General features: G+C 45.8%; 1 protein-coding gene across 1 annotated transcript in view; it reads right to left on the bottom strand.

Annotated features, from left to right (window-relative positions):
* Window positions 1–16,122, bottom strand: part of PLA2R1 (phospholipase A2 receptor 1) — a 124,926-nt gene extending 108,804 nt beyond the window's left edge. The window contains exon 1 of the mRNA XM_068969499.1: window positions 16,020–16,122. Coding sequence (XP_068825600.1) covers window positions 16,020–16,122 — 103 coding nt within the window. The remainder of the gene's footprint in view (window positions 1–16,019) is intronic.
* Between the last annotated feature and the right edge of the window lie 1,856 nt (window positions 16,123–17,978).

Genomic DNA, 17,978 nt, shown 5'->3' with positions numbered 1-17,978 from the left:
CTAGCCCAAAGTTCCATTAAATTTTCACAAAAGGATAATTATTTCACTATAATTGTTCTATAGTTTAGCTTCTATCTAATATGTACGTTCAAATATATCCAGCTCTGCAATTTACTAGCTGTACCATAGCCCTCTGGGCCTCAGTTCATGCACCTAAGATAGGTGGGTAGACTGCCTGACTGGGCGTTAAGAGCTGTGGAATCAGGTAGACCCACCACAGACCAGCCTTGTAACTCTGAGCAAATTTCCTGATCTCTGTGAGTCTTGCCTTTCCTCTTTGAAATGGGAATATGTATGCCACTGACCTCATAGGGATGTTAAAAGTATTTCATTAAATAGCTCATGCAGAGTATATCACACACTACCTCCGCACGGGAGGACCTCAGTAAATGTAGGTTGTTATTGTTGTCATTATTCTCCTTCTGGCTTCTTGGTTCTTGGTCTGCAGATCCAGCTGTAGGTTTGGTTGAACACTTGTAGAATACTAATGTAAGCATGCCACCCAAGACTTCTAACATTATCACAAAAGTCCAGCTTAGTTTGCTTCTGTAACATATGGTGGGCGCAGAGTTTTTAAACAATCCTGAAATACCATGTTATCAACTTTTATGAAGGAGAAAGGCTCCTCAAGCAGCCAGATGACAAAATCTTTGTCTCATTTGTTAAATGCATGTGTCATTATGAACTGAGTCTTCATCTGTTCATCTTCCACACTATCTAACTGTAAAGTCTATATTGCAACTCTGTGACAAGAAAGACAAAAATACTTGATGTTGACAAGCAGTATATGGATGGGTCAATGAGTGGTCTGTAAGTACACGGACATAAAAATTATATATCACTAAAATCTTAGAGGAATAATGTTTTAAAATATCCAAATTATGAAGTGTTAAGAGGAAAGGAGAGATAGAATTAGAACTCAGTCCCACCAGTGATCATAAAAACACCAAAGCAGAAGATATTAGACAATCCTAGATGGTGACTGCAGCCACGAAATTAAAAGATGCTTACTCCTTGGAAGAAAAGTTATGACCAACCTAGATAGTATATTCAAAAGCAGAGACATTACTTTGCCGACTAAGGTCTGTCTAGTCAAGGCTATGGTTTTTCCTGTGGTCATGTATGGATGTGAGAGTTGGACTGTGAAGAAAGCTGAGTGCCAAAGAATTGATGCTTTTGAACTGTGGTGTTGGAGAAGACTCTTGAGAGTCCCTTGGACTGCAAGGAGATCCAACAAGTCCATTCTGAAGGAGATCAGCCCTGGGATTTCTTTGAAAGGAATGATGCTAAAGCTGAAGCTCCAGTACTTTGTCCACCTCATGCGAAGAGTTGACTCATTGGAAAAGACTCTGATGCTGGGAGGGATTGGGGGCAGGAGGAGAAGGAGAAGACCAAGGATGAGATGGCTGGATGGCATCACGGACTTGATGGATGTGAGTCTGAGTGAACTCCGGGAGATGGTGATGGATAGGGCGGCCTGGGGTGCTGCGATTCATGGGGTCGCAAAGAATTGGACACGACTGAGTGACAGAACTGAACTGAACTCCATGCTGCTCAGTTTTAGGGTGCTAGCACATTTCTACACCCAGCTGCCTTTAGGATGTGGCTTTGGAAAAGTTCTTCAGAATGTATCATAAACAAGTAGCTCTGGCTTACTAATAACAATAAACATGCCATCTCCAAAAGAATAGTATGTCACATGAAGCTAAAAAATGGCCCAATCCCATTTTCCCATTAAGCTATAATGGAATCTGGTGCTAGCCCCATTAATCTCCATAAATTCACTGGAGAGAAAGCAACTGTTTTCAAATAGACTACTAGGAGACCCAATATAGGTAGCAATATTCTGATTATTATCATATGTGCATAAGAGTCATCTCTAACAAAAACATGATGTGAAAATAAGCCACCAGTCCTTAGTGTCTGTAGACAGATTTCAAAAAGGATGAAGATCAAATGTGGGAGGAATCAAGATTGATTATAGATGTCAAGGACATCAGTTCTGCTTGAACACTGATTAAGTGATTAATGAACTACTGCCAGAATTACTAAATCTCTTTGCAGTAAAATGCTATTGTACATCCCTTCATAATTTTAAGTTTAGGAAGAGAAAAAGGATTGATTTACTAGAAGTAACTTATAAACTAATTTTCATCCTTAAAAAAATAAAATCCATTGAAACTAGTGTTTCTACTTTCTACTTCTGAGTTCCTCTGGAAAGGAGATCATTTTAGATCCACCCTTTGGTCCCACAGGATGACATGTACTTTTCTAAGGAATGGAAGGAGAATTTCTTTATTCATTCATTTCTTCATTCAACAAGCATTCCCTAGGTGCTGACTATGTGGAAGACACTGTGTAGGGTACCAGAGATAGACAGAAGAATCATTTGCTTGAATATTTGCTCTCTAAAACTATATCTATTTGTTCTGGAATCATGCACATTCTCCCAGTTAATGAAAAGAAGGGAGTTTCATCAGTTCCAAAGAAAACATTATAAAATAAACCTTTAAAAACAAATGATGAAAAATAAGAAAAAGGAAAGGACTAGAATTTAAAACACTTTACTGGATCTTCAAGTGATGACATGAGTGAGGTGGACATGGCCCCCCCATCAGACTTTTCTAGATGGAGAGTGTGTGTGTACATGTACTGGCCCATTTTCCAGGGAGGAGACAGCGGAACGGCACTGGAAGGGAGATAGACGTGGCAGAAACTAACTAACTACCCATAAACCCAGAGCATGAACTTCAGCGCTGGATGAGACCATAAAGCTCATTTAATTGAATCATCCTTATGTTATTATTGTTTCCCCAAATGCTATTTTTTTCTTAGAAGTTCTATATTCATATACTTAGTGAGAACCATGTGTCTAGCTGTATTTACATGCATTTATTTGTAACTTAGAAAAAAATGAACTGCTGTAGATTATTGCCAAATAACTTGAAGTGGTGTCATCTGAGGTTATTGATATTTCTTCTGGCAATCTTGATTCCAGCTTGTGCTTCATCCAGCCCGGCATTTTGCATGATGTACTCTGCATATAAGTTAAATAAACAGGGTGACAATATACAGCCTTATACAGATGACACCACACTTATGGCAGAAAACAAAGAGGAGCTCAAGAGCCTCTTGATGAAGGTAAAAGAGGAGAGTGAAAAAGCTGACTTAAAACTCAACATTCAAAGAACAAAGATGATGGCATCCAGTCCCATCACTTCATGGCAAATAGATGGGGAAACAATGGAAACAGTGACAGACTGTATTTTTTGGACTCCAAAATCACTGCAGATGGTGACTGTAGCCATGAAGTTGAAAGACGCGTGCTCTTTGGAAGAAAAGCTATGACTAATCTAGACAGCATGCTAAAAAGCAAAGACATTACTTTACCGACAAAGGTCCATCTAGTCAAAGCTATAGTTTTTCCAGTAGTCATGTATGGATGTGAGAGCTGGACCATAAAGAAGGCTGAACGCCAAATATTTGAAGCTTTTGAGTTGTGGTTTGGAGAAGACTCCTGAGAGTCCCTTGGACAGCAAGGAGACCAAACCAGTAAATCCTGAAGGAAATCAATACTGAATATTCATTAGAAGGACAGATGCTGAAACTGAAGCTCTAATACTTTGGCCACCTGATATGAAGAGCTGACTCATTAGAAAAGACCCTGATGCTGGAGAAGGGGATGACAGAGGGCAAGATGGTTGGATGGCATCACTGACTCAGTGGACATGAATGGAGCAAGCTCTGGGAGATGGTGAAGGACAGGGAAGCCTGGCATAATGCAGGCCCATGGGGTTGCAAAGAGTCAGATGTGGCTGAGCGACAGAACAACATCTGGAAGTGGGAGACTTGAGATTTCAAACAGACATTAATGGAGGGTCTAATGTGGCGTGTGCTGGGAGCCCTGCTGATGGACAGGGAGGCCTGGCGTGCTGCGGTTCACGGGGCCGCAAAGAGTCGGCCACGACTGCGCGACTGAACTGAACTGAGGAGCCCTGCAGATAGGATACATATATCAGTGTTTGCACTCAAGAAACTGATGTTCTCCCTGGGAGTGCATCATGAAATGTACAGGAAGAACTACAACTTAATGCCAAAATATATTTTGACATAAGAGGTATAATCACAACAGGAGGAAACCAGTATCTCAAAGGTGTCAGTTTGGTCTAGAAGATCAGAAAAGTCAATCAATCTCACAAGAACACACACACAGAAGAGGCATTTTCATTCAACATTTATTAGGGACCCAATATGTGTTGCATATGGGGGTACACTGGTGAACTAGACCAGCATGGGTGCCTGTCCTCATTACAGAGACAGAGTTCAGGTAGTAGAGAAAGTATAGATGGAGAGGTGAAGGGTCACACCAGGGAAACTGGATGGAGCAAAAGTTACCAGAGCTCAGAGACGATGAAAATAATCAGCTCTAAGGGTGATGAGAGCCTCACTATATAAAAGTGTTTGGTGGTTGTAGAATATGAAGTTGGAAAGGTGGTTTGGGACCATTTTATGAGGAACTTAAATTTTATTCAAAAATCTGTATTCAGATGAAAAGGAGCTTTTGGAACAAGAGAAGGCATGACTGAGGCTATGGTGTGGAATGTGAATCATTTGATAAAAACATTTATTGAGCACTTTTTGTGTGCTCAGAATTGTTTTAGGAGAGTGTAGGTGTGAGACAAATGTCCAAGCTCCTGCCCTGGAGTTCTCACTTAGCTGGGATGAGACAGCCCATGTGCAGGATGGAGAACATTCTGAAGACTTCTGCTTTGATCCGGCAGAGAGACAGAGCTATCAGTTCAACTGGTGGTGATGAGAAAGAAAGAGACTGATTAGACTCTAGTCTCTTGAGAGACAATTCAAGGAGGCAAGAATGACAGGATATGGTGATTGACAGAACCGGAGAAGGGAGTTGCAACGACTTGTTTTCTGGCTTCAGCTACATGTTAAGCTGTCAGTTGCCTGCCGATTCCTACCATACCATGAGGTTGGGGTCTAAAGCCTCAGGCTGTAATTACTGTTGGAAAAGTGCCAGCTGGGGGTCCCTGCAGGAAGTTCCTCTTGAGGCCCTTCCACTTCATGCTCAGCACCCCTTCTGCCCACCTCCACCTGCCTTTTAGTGTCCCCTTCTACGTGGCTCAGAGGTTAAAGCATCTGCCTGCTTCTGCCCGCAATGCAGGAGAGCTGGGTTCAATCCCTGGGTCGGAAACATCCCCTGGAGAAGGAAATGGCAACCCACTCCAGTATTCTTGCTTGGAGAATCCCATGGACAGAGGAGCCTGGTGGGCTACAGTCCACGGGGTCGCAAAGAGTCGGACACGACTAAGCAACTTCACTTTCACTTTCTACTTTAAGCAGCTCCTCTTAGAACAGGCTGAGGTATGAAGTGTTACGTAAATATGATTTGAAATGGTAAGCCTTAGTGAGATGTATGTTCTTTCAATTAAAAAAAAAAACACCTTAAAACAATGAAACAATTCATTGAAAAAAAAATCCTCCTTTTATGGTGGATTTTAGGCAAGCAAAGGGTTTTCTGGTATTTAATAAATAATACCATGACAGTGGCACCTAAGCCAATTGATGTATAAGCTGGCCATGTTAAGGGAAGTGGAAGGAGAAGTTCAGATGCGTGGTTCACGTCAAGTGCTATGCTTAAGACAAGCTATTCGGAAGCCACTGCTTGCCAACTGCAATCCAAAGAAAGCTGAGTGCCGAAGAATTGATGCTTTTGAACTGGTGTTCGAGAAGACTCTTGAGAGTCTCTTGGACTGCAAGGAGATCCAACCAGTCCATTCTAAAGGAGATCAGTCCTGGGATTTCTTTGGAAGGACTGATGCTAAAGCTGAAACTCCAGTACTCTGGCCACCTCATGCGAGGAGTTGACTCATTGGAAAAGACCCTGATGCTGGGAGGGATTGGGGGCCAGGAGGAGAAGGAGACGACAGAGGATGAGATGGCTGGATGGCATCACCGACTCGATGGACCTGAGTCTGAGTGAACTCCGGGAGTTGGTAATGGACAGGGAGGCCTGGTGTGCTGCAATTCATGGGGTCGCAAAGAGTCGGACACGACTGAGCGACTTAACTGAACTGACTGAACTGACCCCATTCCCCTGGGTTTAACTCTCTTCCAATCCATCTGCCCACACAGCTCACACACTTCCTGCCCCAGGATCAGCTCTTAAATCTGTCCAGTTCTTTGCTGTTCTGACACTATCTCAATTTTAGCATGAAAAGGGTCTGGGAGATATGCGGGGCAGGGAGATCACTGCCCTGAAACCAATCTAAAGGTGAGCAATTTCTCTCTTGAGATGTATCGACATTTCCCAGCTACACAAATTCAGGTTTGTCCTGTCCATTGAGTCAGATTCAGATGTGATTGTTTCCCTTACTCAGATGACTGTAGCAGGAAGGGATGCTGTGTGTGAGTGAATCAAGTCCTGTTCATGGCTGAACGATGCAGGGAAGCTGAATTCTTAATATGTCTTTCCAAACCAGCAAGCAAGGAATTTCTGATGTTTGCAGCCTGTGCATTGTACTTGAAAGACAAAATCAAGGGAAAATGTGTCTGTCCTTCCTGGCCCTCTCTGCATGAATATTTGCATTTTATCAAGATCATCTGAGATGTGGTGTTTATCTGTTGACAATCTGATAGCGCTTAACAAAGCAAGCGGCTTCCTATCAACTGGTTTCTGTTGGGCTGGCCAAAAAGTTCATTTGGATTTTTCCATAACATGTAACAGGAAAACCCGAGTGAACTTTGGGGTCAACCTAATAAAATGAGCTAAAAAGCTGAGCACGTTTTAAAATATCCCCTTGTCCTGTCTCAGAACTTCCTTCTCTTTTCCTGCCCTGGCATCGTCCTTGACGTTGAGCCTTCTTTATTCTCCTGAAGCTTCTGAACCTGGGTAATCATCACCTCCACAGGCCTGTGGGACCCCTCTTGCTAAACTTTTGTACGTGTTCTCTTCCCCTTTCTTTCTGATCTCCCCAAATCGTCACTCAGTTCCACAAGGCATACAATACTCTTTCTCACATAAAGGAGATATGAAACCTGGCTTCATGAGCTCTATCATGCTCCAGCTTTGTCAGGACTCAAACTGCCTTTCACCAACCTCTGTGTGAAGTGGATTAACCCTTCCAGACTGTCCCTGCGACGTGGCCACTCTCATTCCCTCCCTCCCGCTCCTGTTCCATCCATCTCATCTTTAGCAGTAGCTGACCCTCACAGAAAATCTTCTCTCTTTCAAAGTTCTTCACTGTGTCTGTGTATCTTACAGGTAAAATTTTTTTTTTTTAATTTTTATTGTTACTTTATTTTGCTTTACAATACTGTATTGGTTTTGCCATACATTGACATGAATCAGCCACGGGTGTACATGAGTTCCCAATCCTGAACCCCCCCTCCCACCTCCTACCCCGTATGATCTCTCTAGATCATCCCCGTGCACCAGCCCCAAGCATCCTGTATCTACAGGTAAAATTTTCAGCTGAGTTGAAAACATTTCCTTTGAGCTTTTCATCTATTCCTCCATTTTTCCTGTCTTTATTTAACTCTGAAGTCTCTAACAGACATTGCTTATGTAAAAATCACTATTCACAGCGGCTCCGTTATCATCTTATACACTGTGTTGAAAATATACCATCTCAGTCACCAGGGAGCCTGTTACAAAAAGGCATGTTATGGCAAGAAATAGTAAGACAGGACAAGTAAGACATAAACTTCCCTCAACAATGTCTTTGTGTTGAAACCCTGGGAGGATGTGATTCAAAGACTGGGTCACCAAAACAAAGGGAAAAAGAAAACTCCACCAACACCAGAACAGCCCTGGAATGATGTGACGTTACTGAAAGCGAAAGTGTTGATGCTGAGCTTCCCTGGTGGCTCAGACAGTAAACAATCTGCCTGCAATGTGGGAGGCCTGGCTTTGATCCCTGGGTCCAGAAGATCCCCTGGGGAAGGCAATGGCTGCCCGCTCTAGTATTCTAGCCTGGAGAATCCCTTGGACAGAGGAGCCTGGTGGGCTACAGTCCATGGGGTCACAAAGAGTAAGACATGACTGAGCAACTAACACTTTCACTTTCTCCATTTTATCTGCTTTGCTTTGAGAATTTGCCCACTGAAGAGAAATACAGATTTCCTTAAGTGAAAGACAGAAATGAAAACAAAACCAAATCCAGACTTCGAACGGTAGACATAATGTTAATCCTTGGATTTGTTTGCTAAGGCTACCATCACAAAGTGTCACCGACTAAGTGACTTAAACAGAAACAGACTGTGTTACAGATTTGGAGATTACGTGTCGAAAATCAAGGTATCAGCTGGGTTGGCTCCTTGGAGGCCTGTGAGGGAAAGTCTGTTCCAGGCCTCTTTCCTTGCTTGAAGATGTCTGTCTTCTCCCGGTGTCTCTTCCTATCATCTACTCTTTCTTCATATTTCTGGGTCCAAATCTCTTCTTATGAAGACATCAGTCAAATTAGGGCTCACCCTAATCACCTCGTTATAACTTGATTATATCTGTAATGACCTTGTCTCCAAACAAGGTCTCATTCTGAGGTATTTGGGAGTTAGAACTTAAACATAGTTTTGAGAGGGACACAATTCACCCCAAAACAGTCCCCATGCTTCTTACTCAGCTACCTAATTTGCAGAGCCCAGAGTTAAATGAAAAGGTGGGGCCCTGGGGGGGACAGGGAGGTCCAGTCAGGCTCCACTTCCTGTAGGCCCACGAGGGGCTGCAACCTCTGAGGTAGAAATCACTGGGAATGTACTCAGTCCCTGGACTGTGGAAAGACCATAGGTCCCCACTCAGTCCCCATGGAACCTGCAGTGGTGCTGCCACTCAGAGGGGACAGCAGCCTTGTCCTGTCGCTGGAGAACACTGGCCGCCCACTTCCAGGCCCTGGGCCTCCGGTTCCCCAGCCCCAGTGCAACCCGGTTGCCATGGTGGGCAGAGCACGGAAGTGTGGATGAGGAGGCTGAAAACCACCCCAGTTTGGTGAGGAATAGGGAGCCCTGTCCCAACAGGTGCAAAGCTTCATACTAAGGCCACAGATATGGAGGCCAGCACCAAGGTCATCTCTGGGAACTGGCTGAGCCCCATTGTAATTGTTGCCCAAAGCCCCCTGATCCTTACCAGCCGTATGAGGTAAGGATCCTTACCCATGTGGGGTAAAAATACCCACTCCAGTATTCACACTAGAGTGCCCTAAACAATAACCTAATGACACCTTTCTAGCAGGAATTTTCTTTGTTATGAGGCTACAGAAATTGGCTACTAACCCACAAAAAGCATTGGCTCTCCCTTGAGGTGACCCACTATTCTAACAGGGTCTGGTGGGCTCTCCCCGGTCTGCTGCATCCGCTGCTGCTAAGTCACCTCAGTCGTGTCCGACTCTGGTGGGCCCCATAGACGGCGGCCCACCAGGCTCCCGTCCCTGGGATTCTCCAGGCAAGAACATTGGAGTGGGTTGCCATTTCCTTCTCCAGTGCATGAAAGTGAAAAGTGAAAGGGAAGTCGTTCAGTCGTGTCTGACTCTTCGCGACCCCATGGACTGTAGCCTACCAGGCTCCAGTATCCATGGGATTTCCCAGGCAAGAGTACTGGAGTGGGTTGCCATTGCAGCGCCCTCATTATCTCTCCTCCTTGCTCTTTGTAAACCTCTCTTCTGAAATACTCTGTGTCTGGAAATGCTTTTCCAAACCTAGCACAGACCACAACAAGGAGGTGACACGAAATGCGGCTGAGCTTGGTGACTCAGTACAGAATCTGTCTGCAATGTGGGAGACCCAGGTCCAAACCTTGGATTGGGTAGATCACTGGAGAAGGTAATGGCAACCCACACGAGTATTCTTGCCTGGAGAATCCCATGGACAGAGGAGCCTGGTGGGCTACAGTCCATGGGGTCACAAAGAGTGGGACATGACTGAGTGACTAACACTTTCATTTTAAACTCCTGGCTTGTGCTCCATTGTTCCACAGGATTTCATGCCCAAAGAACAAATTCAGAAATAAAAGTTACTAAGAATTCCAAGACCCCAAGCCAGAGAGAATTAAACTGCAAGGACAATGCCTTGCTGAATGTGGAGTCCTATGAGACTGTTCTGGTCACATGCCCATAAGCCCTGTTAACTGACCAAGGCTAACACTGTGGGAAAAAGACCCTGGCAAACCATGGAGCACTTCTTTTAGGGTAGAAATGCTTGGACTTCAGAGTATCTGCCTTGGTTTCTCCATCTGCGCAATGATCTTAATAGTGCTGTCCTCATAGCATCCTGGTAAGGATTACCTCAGTCACTATGGCCCCTTTATAAATGATAATAACAGAAAAACAAATACTAACTTTGGACATGGATAGTGAAAAATAGCAGCAAAATAAGACAGCAATGTTTATAGTTAAATAATTACTTCGAATTTTCTGTTTATATTTTCATAATTGAAAGGGAAAGTTCTCAAGATAAGATGTGAAGAGCCAGAAATAATGAAGCCTTTTATTAGCATATTTCTTTGGAACTGCAGTAATCTGGGAAGTATCGTAAATTAACAAGTCATGTGGCCACATATGAAAACTCTTGTGCGTTTTGTTTAGCTCTGTATCACACAACCCAACTTATAGAAATTCTAATGTTGTTCCTCCAGGTTTTCTTGAGTGACTTTATAAAATATTCTACCCTAACTGGCTTACTATAGTGTTTATAAGGTGTTCTTATGTTTGTTTCTTTTATGAGCTATAATATTTCTTTTCACACTGATCAATTAAAAAATATAATTTATGTTCCTAGCTTTGTTTTGGAACATCTCATAAAAGGATTTCAAGGATAATTTCTAAAAGAAAATGGAGACAAGAGTCTATAAATGTCTCTGATATATTACTTTGATGGATCATATGAAGATTCATCACATAGGGATGGATTCAGAAGAGGCAGAACAAAGGGACTGTTTCTTCAGAAACCCTGGTATAAATAAGCAAATTGTTAGCTCAAAGGAGGGAAGCCGAGGGCACCACCAAGCTCTGTGTGTCTCAGTCATTCTGGTAATTGGCTTGAAATCGATGCTGTGTAGTATCAGTTACTGCGACAACCAACAATAGGAAAAGAGGTTAGGAACTTAATGAGGAAGAGTAAAAAGGACCAGAAAAACTGGGAGTCTCTGCTGACTCTCAAAGACATGGGAGGAAAGGAGCCAGTTAGAGAAACTGGGATGAGAAAAGTATAAAGTGGAAGAGATTCTGAAAGATGATAGATGGAGATGGAAGAAACAGAGCCTGAGGGCTGGAGTGGCTGATGACCAGGCAGGGCGGCTAAACCAGAATCTGATCATACTTTTACTTAAATTCCAGATCTCCAGATTAGCAGAATAGCTCATTACTCAAGGCTATAAAAAAACTGCCTAGAGAAAAAAAAAATCAATGGCTTTGCACATTTCTGCTTTGTGAAAATATTCACTCCTACATGTGTTCATACAGGTTAGAAAAGGGGGAGTTGAAGAGAGCAAGAGGCTGGCCTCCTGATCCTCCAGTTACGAAATCAATTTGCATCTCCCAGCGAACAGCAGGACACAGAATGGGCTATTTTATCAGGTTGCAAAACTCTCCAGGGGTCTTTTGCATTTAGTGCTTAAGGGACTGGTTTGAATCTCTACAAGTTCCTGTAAGTGCAAGTTATTTAACCCTTCTTCTTCTGTAAAAGAAGAGTGTGTATTAACAGAACCTGCCTGATTAGCCTGAGGGACATTTTGACCTTTGTATTAGAAATGAAAGCTAAGGGGAAAATCTCAAGGTCATGACTTCTCCACACTGCTGCCTCCAGGCGGTGGTTCCTGTCACCCTCTTTCAAAAGCCTCTTCTATGTGGCACCCTCTCTTCATTCCTTGATATCGGGGTGCATCACCGGGGACTTCTTCCTTGCACGCACTATGTGACTCCAGCAGTACTCCATCAGCCTCCCCACCTCAAAGCCTTTACCTTCCGTACAGATGACCTAACATTCTGGCCCAGTGTTTCATCTAACTCAAGTTGTGGGCCATTAAAAGTGACAAAATAAATTTAGTGTGTCCCAACCAGCACTGCAAAACAGCATGGAATGAAACAGAGGAGAAAAGTGGCGGTGCAGCATATTAGGTAAGGGTGCCTTTTAATGATAAAAAGTGGCATCTGTATCAATATATGTCTGCCCTGCTCAGGACGCCCAGTTCCTTGATCTCCTCTGCCCTGAGAACCTTCGTTCACCTGTTCTCACTTTAGTGACCACTCTTGCAACCATATCTTGGACCTGGTCTCTACTGAGAACAGATCTACCTCCAAAATTTATCATTTCCTTGTATGATCACTACCCTTCCTATTCTGCCATTTCTCTCATCTTACTTTCACTGCCTGTTATTTTACTTTCCTTTTAAACTCCTATTTCTTGAATCTACATTTTCTGTTCCTTAATATTCCTATTAGAACTGACTTAGCTCAGGTCATCAACCTCTTCCCTTATGGGCAATTGCTTGAATCTTCTAGTTGGTTTCTTGGCTGCCCTTCAGAATTCCTCTCTTCAAATCCCAAACTGACTATGGCAGTCCTAAACTTCGAAGTGTGATCTGGTTCTGGTTTCCCTTTTCCAAACTCACAAGACCCTTCTTAGCAGTACCCACTTTACTCAACCAGAGTTTTTTTTCCCTTGAGCAGAGTGTCTGTGAACAAACTCATTTCTTCAACTTCCATATGCTTCTAAATACAGACGTGCCAGTGTCTTGTCCTGCCACGACTCTATTCCGGGATCTACTCCATCCACAGCCCCCAGTGAGACCGCATCCCTGTGTGTACCTCCCACCCCTACCTTGGCCTCCTAGCCGTGGGAAGGCCTCCAATTCATGGGCAGAGCACAGGGACCAGCCAGTCTGCTATGACCAGTGTGGCCAGATTCCTCTCTGAGGAAATTAAGAGACTCTTCTGAGGATGCTGTGGGAGCTATCTATGAAAGATCCTACAAGTAGAAGCAGAAGAAACCAGTCCATAGAAAGAGAGCCAAACAGGGACCACCCACCAGCCCCTGAGATACAGAGAAGTTGCTTCATCTCAGGGGCCAGGTCTCTGTTTCCAGGAGGCCCGGTGGCACAGGACCTGTCCACGGGGCCCCTTGAGATCCTGCTGCCCTTCCCTCCAGGCCTGCATTTGCCTGTGACCTTCAGTGGCTCTCTTTCCTCCATCCTAAAGAGCCCAGATCAGAACTCTCAGCCCACTGGACTCTGTTGCCCAATACGTGACTCTGCCTATGCACACATTCTGTGTTTTCCCCAAATGTTCTTGCTTCCATGGGGCAACTGCCTACTTCTTCAGGAAAACAGTCTGGTTCCAGGGTGCATTAACTTAACTACTGTATGACACTGTATCTACTAATTTTTTAATACAAATTCATTGATAAATGGGGCTTCCCAGGTGGCTCAGTGGTAAAGAACTGCCTGCCAATGCAGGAGAGACAGGAGATGTGGGTTTGATCCCTGGTTTGGGAAGATCCCCTGGAGTAGGAAATGACAGCCCACTCAATTCTGCCTGGGAAATCCCACAGACAGGGGAGTCTGGGGGGCTACATACTAGAGTGTTGCAAAGAGTTGGACATGACTGAACATCTGAGCAGTCACCACAATACCAGCCATCATCTGTCTCTCAAGGCTGGGATGCTTACAATAAATAAGAAATTAATCAGTAATACATATCAAATAAATTTTCAGATTAAAAATAGAACATGCATAAACTGCCTTGTATTATTCTGCATGCTAAGTTGCTTCAGTTGTGTCTGACTCTGTGCGACCCTATGGGCTGCAAGCCTGCCAGTCTCCTCTGTCTGTGGGATTCTCCAGGCAAGAGTACTGCGGTGGGTTGCCGTGCCCTCCTCTGGGGGATCTTTCCGACCTAGGAATTGAACCTGCATCTCTTAGGTCTAACCTGCATTGGCAGGTGGTTTCTTTATCACTAGTACCACCTGGGAAGCCCCACTTTGTACTATTCCATATTCCTTATTAGTGGATATGAAACTGACACAGGTGCATATTCTCTCCTGGTTGCTCTGGTGATGTCAATCATGGCTAAAAGTAAGTCAGTATCCTACAGTGAACACAGTGGTAAACCTCAGCACCCAAACAACTGAAAAAAAAGCAGCCATATTTCATCTTCTATGTCTGAAAAAACCTATGGCTGGAGTAGACAATGTCTCAGGTCCCTTCCAATGTGAAGATTTTGTTTCTCCATCTTCGGACAAACAGGAAAAACTTGATTTAAACTCATCTAGATTATACTTGAAATTCCACTGATATGAGTGCTTGAAGTCAAGAAGGGGAGCCTGGGTGACTATTGGAGCATTCAGTGCCCCACAGTCCCTGTGCTTTTAGAAATCAGCAGCACCATTTTCATATTTGAAGACTCTCTGTGCCAACTATGAGTGTACAAGAGGTCATGGACGATTCTAACTTCATAGCGTCCTTGACTATTAAAAAGAAGGCACTGATTAGAAACAGTCTCAGCCGGGATTTGTATCTGCTACATATAGAAGGGATTAGCCCATCTGTGCTAACCCTGGCTCAGGGAATCACCAACGCATTCTCTCTGTGTGGTTACTTTCCAACTTCTCCTCTGGGCTGCTGCCCTGTTCTAGTTAGACATGAGCGCTCAGGCAAGATCCACATTTTAAGATGTAAAAGAATAAGCTCGGCACAGTCACTGCTAGTGGAGATGGGTCACCCACCAGATCACATGCCCATCTGCAGGAATATTTTCACTGAACATTTCACTGAAGAAGTAAGAGGTCTCTGACCTTTGGCCGCTTCAGGATAAGAATTGCTCAATCAGTCCTTGGGAAAGCCTCCTACGAATGCAGGGGGATACAGTCCAGACACAGAACATGTAGAGAAGGGAAACAGACACTGGTGACACCTTGTCTTACCCTTTCTGTTCAAGCTTCTCCCCAAAAGCTGAGAGGATGGAGGCTGCCTGGAGGCACCTCCTGGTATATTTAGTTTTCCACCTGCCACCTTCCTCCTCTCACACCTGGGCTTGCGCTTTTGGATGCTGGCTGCTTTGCCCCTGAGGCAGCCCATATAGGTATTCATGAATGCAGGCAATCTCTCTTTCTGTCTCTGTGTGTGTGAGTGCTCAGTGGCTTCAGCTGTGTCTGACTCTTTGAGACCCTGTGACTCTGACTAGCCCGCCAGGCTCCTCTGTCCATGGGGATTCTCCAGGCAAGAATACTGGAGTGGGTTGTCATGTCCTTCTCCAGGGGATTTTCCTGACCCAGGGATTCAAACCAGCCTCTTGTGTCTCCTGCACGGGCAGGCTGGCTCTTTACCACTAGCGCCACCTGGGGAGCCCTTCTATCTCTGTACCTGTCCCTTTATGAATCTTATGTATAGTAGGTGCTCAATAAATATTTGATGAACTGAGCCGTGAGTACACGTGTATACTGTGGCAGTAACCTCCCCAAACTCCCCACTCACTGGCATGCTGTGTGCCTTGCAAGGGGTCACATTTTGTCCTATGGATGTCACAGCCCCTCTATTTTAAAGTGTTAAGAAACTGAAAAGCAGAGAGCTGATTTTGCTCCAGCTCACAAGTTCCTTAGGGCCACAGAGGCTCCTCTTCCCGATCTGGCCGGAGAGGCTTTAATAAAGATTGTTTTCTTTTCCGACGGCGCGGAACGGAGAAGCCCGGCTTGGGGACACTCCACGGGTGGCAGCGTGCACCAAGAGCGCTTGCTTTGGGGAAGAACAAGATGGGACATCTTTTGGCCATCATTTTCCCCAGAGATGGTCGTCCCAAATACACCACTCCCGAGAAGTTTACGTTTTGAAATATCTACCCTCCTACGCTCAGCGCGCCCCCGGCCACAGTTGAGTCAAACGGCCCGCGAGCCCAGGTGCCAACCCCTCGCCGCGCTCCCGACGCAGACCACGGTCTAATCCCGGCTGCTTCGCCCCTTTCTCCTCTGGGTCACCACCGCCCCCGACGTGCCCGCTGGTCTCTCTGGCCCCGGGGGACACTCACCTTGCCACTCGCGGAGCCGCTCGGGGGTGACTGCCCCCGCCGCGGTCTCGGCGGAGCCCGCCGGTACCTGCAGCAGCAGCAGGAGCAGCGGCAGCAGCGGCATCGCTAACCACTTGGCCCGCGGGTCTCCGGGTGCAGCGCCCGCGGGGGGCCAGCGCCGCAGCCCCAGCGCCCAGCCCTGCGGTGCGTGGGGTGGGGGAGGGCAGGACCGCAGCCTCCCCCGCGCTCCACCCCTCCCCGGGGGCCTCGCCGCCCCTGCGGCCCCGAGACCCACTTCGTCAGTCACCCCTGTCGCCACGGTGGGGGGACACTGGCTGGAAGACGGAAAGTCGCGGAAGTTCTCCCTTTGCGGCTTGGAGCAGCAGGAGGAAGAGGGGGTGGACAATCGGCCCGTCCCAGAAATTCCTGCCTTCAGGGTGGAGAGGGAGGGGGGAGGCTGCCCCGGGCTAGCTCCTCCTGCTTCCAGCCTTCTCTCTCCTTCCTGGGGGAGGCCGAATAGGAGTTGGGGGTGAGCGAGTTGAAAATCTCTGGGACAGGAAGTCTGACATCTGGGTTTGTACACCACCCGGGTTCTGGAAAACACTGCGGGTTTGGCGGCAGGCAGCTTAGAGGAAACCGAGCTGCTCCGAGGACCCAGGCGCACTGGGAACGGTCTGGACACCCTCTCCCCTGGAATGTGGAGTCCAGAGGTCCCTGGGGGTGCGCCAGGGTCCCCGCCCTACTCACTCCAGAGAACCCTGAAGCTTCTTCCCTTGCTGAGCTCCTTTCCCCTTTACAAACTACCCACCACCCCCTCTTCCATCTCCTCAGATTCTCCTAACCCAGCAGAATAGCTGGCTTATCCCTGTCACAGCTGTTACCTTCTTGTCCCACTTTATCCCCCCCAAAAAAGGTCCAGAAAAGCAAAGTGATTTGTTCTAAGAGGTTACGCTTTAAGTTGGCAAAAGTTCCTCCCTAAACTAGGAAAACTGTGACTAGAATGTAGTCTTTCAGGTAACTAGCAGGACTCTGTGTGTGTGTGTGTGTGTGTGTTAGTTGCTCAGTTGTGTCCGACTCTTTGCGGCCCCATGGACTGTAGCCCGCCAGGCTCATCTGTCCGTGGAATTCTCCAGGCAAGAATACTGGAGTGGGTTGCCATTTCTTTCTCCAGGGGATCTTCCTCAGGCAGGGATTGAACCTCGGTCTCTCACATTGCAGGCAAATTGACAGGTTCTTTACCATCTGCCTACTAGCAGGGCAGCCTACTAGAAATGTTTAATATTCATGAGAACAGGCTAGTATAGTATCTTTCCTAATCATTAAAAACATTGTTTATGATGCTAGTCATTAAAACATAAAAGGAGGGAAGAGAGCAAAATGGAGCTTTAAAAAATAAAAGGAAGGTGGTGGAATCTTGGAGAACCTTGCTTTCCTTAGCTGCCTATTGACCCAAACCAATTATTTTTTGGCAGGGTGTGTGTGTGTCCGGGGGGGGGGGGGGGGAGAGGGGCTCTACTGCCACCCTACCCCATGTGAGATCCTTCTCCCTCCACCAAGGATTGAACCCGTGCTCCCTGCATTGGCAGCCTGGAGTCTTAACTACTGAACTGCCAGGGAAGCTCCCTCAACCAATAATTTTGAATGATACTGTCAGCTATAGACTGAATTGTGTCCCCAGTACCCCAGTCGTTTGTTAAAGTCCTAACCATTCCCCCAGGCCCCAAGTTGTATTTGGATATAGGGATTTTAGGAGTTCATTAAGTTTAAATGGAGTCTAAAGGCTGGGGTCCTAGATAAGGTCGACCTTATAAGGAGAGAAAGAGAGAGATCTTTCCACACAGGCACCAAGGACAGGCCATGTGAGGACACACAGCCAGAAGGTAGCCATCTACGAAACAGGCAGAGAACTCAGCAAACCCCCAGATCTTCAGGAACTTGATTTTGGACTCTCCAGCCTCCAAAACTGAGAAATATGTTTCC

This window comes from Capricornis sumatraensis, chromosome 3 (assembly GCF_032405125.1).
Source record: "Capricornis sumatraensis isolate serow.1 chromosome 3, serow.2, whole genome shotgun sequence".
Lineage (NCBI taxonomy): Eukaryota > Metazoa > Chordata > Mammalia > Artiodactyla > Bovidae > Capricornis > Capricornis sumatraensis.
Note: the sequence above shows the minus strand (reverse complement) of the source record. Positions and strands in the feature narration are given on the sequence as shown.